Source organism: Lolium rigidum, chromosome 2 (genome assembly GCF_022539505.1).
Source record: "Lolium rigidum isolate FL_2022 chromosome 2, APGP_CSIRO_Lrig_0.1, whole genome shotgun sequence".
Classification (NCBI taxonomy): Eukaryota; Viridiplantae; Streptophyta; class Magnoliopsida; order Poales; family Poaceae; genus Lolium; species Lolium rigidum.
In genome coordinates this window covers 255,653,625-255,658,870 of record NC_061509.1, presented here as the reverse complement: position 1 = coordinate 255,658,870, position 5,246 = coordinate 255,653,625, and the positions used below count along the sequence as shown (strand labels likewise).

Here is a 5,246-nt window from a genome sequence, read left to right as displayed (position 1 = left end):
CTTCTGATTGAGAAATAGAGTATTAGTAGTTTAGTACGTACGCAGCAGCTATCAGCTAAGCTAGTAACATGCTAGGCTAATAAAAGAAAAGAACGTAGCGTGCAGATCATGGAGAGGTGGAAGAACAAAGGCACCAGATCGAAGAAATGCAATTAATCGATTAGCAGAAAATATATATAACACTTGGATTCATCGCATCCTGTTAAACACGATCGAGTACCATACATGGACACGTACGTACGGCTCGATCGACCTCCTGCTGGTCCACGCGCACCGCCGCGCCGGGCAGGGCGGTCAGTTGTAGCGGCGGCCGGCGGCGACGACGGGCGCGAAGGCGGTGCCGAAGGAGCAGTCGGCGCCGGCCTGGGCGCGCAGCGTGCTGATGGACGCCGCGCCCTCGAGGAGGTCCTCCAGCGCCCTGGCGTAGAAGGCGCGCAGCCGGCGCAGCGCGCGCCGGTACACGGCCGCCACCCAGCGCATGCGCAGCCGCCGGACCGCCCCGAAGAGGCCCCTCCGTGCGCGGCCGAGCCGCGCCACTGGCATCTTCTTCTTCCGCCCGCCAGACGCCGGTAGAGGTGGCGCGCCCGTCGCCTTGGCAGGCCGCCGCGGTATCCGGAACTGCACGGCGCCTCGCCGCGGCGCCCCGCCCGTGCGCTGCAGATCGCCCATCGGCTTCGCCTCTCCTCCTCTTGCTTACCGGGAGCGAGCAAGCGAGCTGCACCGCCTTGGCCCTTTGCTTCCGAACGGCGAAATGAAATGAGATGTGTGTGCGCTAGCTTGTTTCGTGTAGCTGTACTAAATAAAATAAGAGGAGGTTACGGGGAAGTGGGATGGCGATAGGTGTTGGGTAATCTGAAGTTGACGTGCTATACACACGGCGGCTCTGGCCTTGCATGCCGTTCAGCACAGGTCATACTAGCTGCCAACTTGCTTAATTTAACTAGCTAGCTCTCAAAGCATCCTCTTCCTGCGCCACTCTTTTTCTTATTATAATGGGTCTTTATTATTTAAAATGTTTAAACATTACACCCATTTTTAAATAACTTGGGTACACAACCACACAAATAATGAAAGTAAGAAAATAAGAAAATGAGCAATTCAAATAATCCTCGAAGAAACTATAAAGACGCCTAAAACACTGGTGGATCAATCCGTATATCACACTGTCATCTATGTTGTAGAGACAACCATGAACGGAGAAAATATGTACATCGCTAGAAATATGCAATGTAGAAGATTTTTTTAAATCATTGAATACCTTGTCATTCCTAGATCGCCAGAGCGATCAAATAACACCAAGCTCTCCCGCCCTAATAAGAATTCTAAACCTATGATCAACGCCATTTAGTTAGTTTCTAAAGAAATTAGCAATGCTACATGGTGGATGCAAGGTAGAAGCTATTTGGATGACTGGACATATAGATATACCAAAATTTACACCGAAAGAATAAGTGTTTGATTGTCTCCACAAAGTGCACACTTTACATTCGTGCCAATTGCGATTTAAAATATTATCTTTGGTGAAGGTTACTCATCTATGGATATATCATGCAAATACTTTTGTCTTAAGCGGAATTTTGTTTTCCAAATTTTGTTGTTATTATCAACTAACAGCTATAGATGGACCAAGTCTCTATTCATGGAGCCTTCTAAGATTTTACAACTCTCATGTATATTCCACCGAAATTTGTCAAACTGTTGCATCAATTGGACCACACTGCAGCAAAGCATTCCATGATGCAAGCCTAGTTCCAACTAAATCCCTTCTACAAGTCACGTCTGGTGGAGAAGACTCTAACACCTTAGCGATGGTATCAATCGTGCGATGAACATTGTTGTATAGAGCTGGATATTGTTTCTAGATTGTAGCATTACCCAACCTCTTATCTTCCTAGAATATAATTTCCGATACATGCTTAACTAGAGATGATCCAACTAGGAAGAAGTGTTTCTTCGTCACCATTAGACAAACCTAGAAAATGTGAGTCTCTGAATTTCCAATATATTTCGGACAACACACGTGAGACTGCATATTTTACTATTAGGAGGGTTTGCCTCACCCCATCTTTAATAAGTAGGGTGTAAATTCATGTACTTAGAAGGTCTCTATTCTTGACCTCAAGGTCATGAATCCTAGCTCGGTTTGATCTTTGAGTCGGCAAAACCACATTCTATTTAGCCAGTCGATAAGCTATGTTCTTGCCAAAAGAGTCTTGATCGGAAATAATTCAACCTGTGTAATACTCCTTCAGGTAGCTTACTGAGTACCGACTTAATGAGTACTAATCTTTCACCGAGAGAAAGTAATACTTTTCAACTACTTAATCTCTTTTGTAGCCTTTTGTTGACGTGTTTTCATTCAGCAGTGAGTCTCCGATATTGTATCAAAATTCCTAAATAGCTAGTAGGAAACTCGCCTTGCATACAACCAAATAGTTCATGGGTAACATCATATTGGTCCTCGCCAAAACAAGACAATTCACTCTTGTGGAAATTTATTTTGAGTCCTAAAAGTTGCTTGAAAGCTAATAAAATAAATTTCAGATTTCTTGCCTTTTCAAGATCATGCTTCATAAAGCGAATCGTAACATCGGCTCATTGAAGGATATATAGCACCCCATCAAATAGATGTGGAATCACTCGCTCAATTTGAATGTTGTTCTCTGTGTGTTCAATCTTTATAGCTAACATATCAACAACTATATTAAATAGAATGGGCAATACTGAGTCACCTTGTTTTGTTTGAAAGTTTCTAGCAATGTCATCATAAAATTTAATGGCTACACTACCTCCAACAATGAAATTATGAATTAAAATGCACACACACTATTTAAAAAAGCCTTTTATTTTGAGAGTCTGCCGAACAAAAGACCACTTGATCGACCTTATTAAAGCCTTTTCAAGTTGATCTTTAGAATCACCCCATTCAACTTTTTTCGATGTAGTTTGTGGGAAGTTTCATGAAAGATTGCAATCACATCTATGATGGTTCTTCCTTGCATAAATGCAGTCCCAGTGGGACGAACAACATGGTCCGTCATTGAATTAAGCTAAGTTGTGGAGGTTTTCGTGAATATTTTGAAGCTAACATTAAAAAGAAAGATTGGCCTATATTGTTATATCCTTTCATCTTCATTAACCTTTGACAATAAAATTATCTCACCAAAATTTATGTGAAATAATTCTAGTTGTCCAACATGAAGAACTTTGAACAATTCTAGAAGGTCAATTTTAATGACCTCATAGATGTTTATACATATTTGGGTAGAACTCAGCTAAGAAGCCATCTTGTCCTGGTACCTTGTTGTGTTCCTACTGTGCCATTGGAGGTTCCAATCTAACTAACAAGAAATGCAGCCACTCCCAAGATGTTTTTCGAAATGGGAAAAAACATTTGCCCCCTCAATTAATTATTTAAGAAGAATATAATTATCTGATTAATTTATGAAAAAATGTCATAGTGAAATGTAATAATTCAGGTTGGTGTGTCTTCTCACTACTATAAAAAGGCTTATTAGTGGCGCACCACTTTTGGCTATCAGCGGCGCACCGGGGGGTGTGCCACTGCTAACTGTTAGTAGTAGCGCGCCAGTGGTGCGCCATTGCCCATTGGTATCTGGCTTAGCAGTGGCGCACCACATAGTGTGCCACTACTGGCTCTATGGTGCGCCACTGCTAAAAGTAAGAGGTGCACCACTAGACAAAAAGTAGGTGTGCCACTTCTAAATTTTGAAATCTGGATCTGGATTTAGCACATTTTTTCCGATTTTTTTTGCTGGTTATTTTTTCTTGTTTTTATTGTCCGAATTATTTGTCTCGTTCATGTTCATGCTCATAGCCGTCGGTGAGGATGGAGGAGGAGGAGAAGAAGAAGAAGAAGGAGGAGGTGAGAAGGAGGAGGAGTGGAAGAGAAGGAGGAGGAGGTGGAGGTGGCCGTAGTTGGAGAAGGTGGAGGAGGGGGAGTGGAAGAGGAGGATGTGGAGGAGGAGGAGGAGGCCGGAGTGGAGGAGGAGGAGGATGAGGAAGAAGAAGTTGGAGGAGGAGGAGTAGTAGTAGTAGAGGAGGAGGATGAGGAGGAGGCCGGAGTGGAGGAGGAGGAGGGTGGGGATAAAGGTAAAGTGTTGCCGGCTATTTCAAATTTTGGGGAGTGTGGTGAGAATTTTGGCCAGGAGTTACCAGTGGAGCACCATATATAGGTGCGCCACTGCTATTTGAGGTAGCAGTTGGTAACCCTAAACATATCTATACCCACAACCCCACACTTACTAGTGGCGCACCCCTTATAGCAGTGGCGCACTAAGAAGGGGTGCGCCACTGGTAAGTGTAGGGGAGGGGTTGGCTTTGGCAGATCTTTAGTGGTGTGATACGTCTCCAACGTATCGATAATTTCTTATGTTCCATGCTACTTTATTGATGATACCTACATGTTTTATGCACATTATATGTCGTATTTACGCATTTTCTGGAACTAACCTATTAACAAGATGCCGAAATCCTAGTAAGGAAATATTCTCGGAATTGGACGAAATCACCGCCCAGGGTCCTATTTTTGCACGGAGCTTCCAAAAGACCGAAGAGGGAAGGAAGTGGGGCCACGAGGCGCCGTCACCATAGGGCGGCGCGGCCCAGGCCCTGGCCGCGCCGACCTATGGTGTGGGGCCCTCGTGTGGCCCCCCACGTTGCCCTTTCGCCTACTTAAAGCCTCCGTCGCGAAAACCCCGCATCGAGAGCCACGATACGGAAAACCTTCCGGAGACGCCGCCGCCGCGAATCCCATCTCGGGGATTCGAGAGATCGCCTCCGGCACCCCGCCGGGAGAGGGGATTCATCTCCCGGAGGACTCTTCATCGCCATGATCGCCTCCGGAGTGATGAGTGAGTAGTTCACCCCTGGACTATGGGTCCATAGCATTAGCTAGATGGTCGTCTTCTCCTAATTGTGCTTCATTGTTGGATCTTGTGAGCTGCCTAACATGATCAAGATCATCTATATGTAATTCTATATGTTGTGTTTGTCGGGATCCGATGGATAGAGAATACTATGTTATGGTGATTATCAATCTATTGTTTATGTGTTGTTTATGATCTTGCATGCTCTCCGTTATTAGTAGAGGCTCCGGCCAAGTTTGTACTCTTAACTCCAAGAGGGAGTATTTATGCTCGATAGTGGGTTCATGCCTTCATTGACACCGGGACGAGTGACGAGAAAGTTCTAAGGTTGTGATGTGCTTGTTGCCACTAGGGATA

At 44.8% G+C, this 5,246-nt stretch overlaps 1 protein-coding gene across 1 annotated transcript; it reads right to left on the bottom strand.

Annotated features, from left to right (window-relative positions):
* Positions 1 to 294: 294 nt before the first annotated feature.
* LOC124690796 lies at positions 295 to 669 on the bottom strand. Its single transcript, XM_047224133.1, has one exon. The coding sequence runs from the start codon at positions 667 to 669 to the stop codon at positions 295 to 297; it is 375 nt and encodes a 124-aa protein (XP_047080089.1).
* Between the last annotated feature and the right edge of the window lie 4,577 nt (positions 670 to 5,246).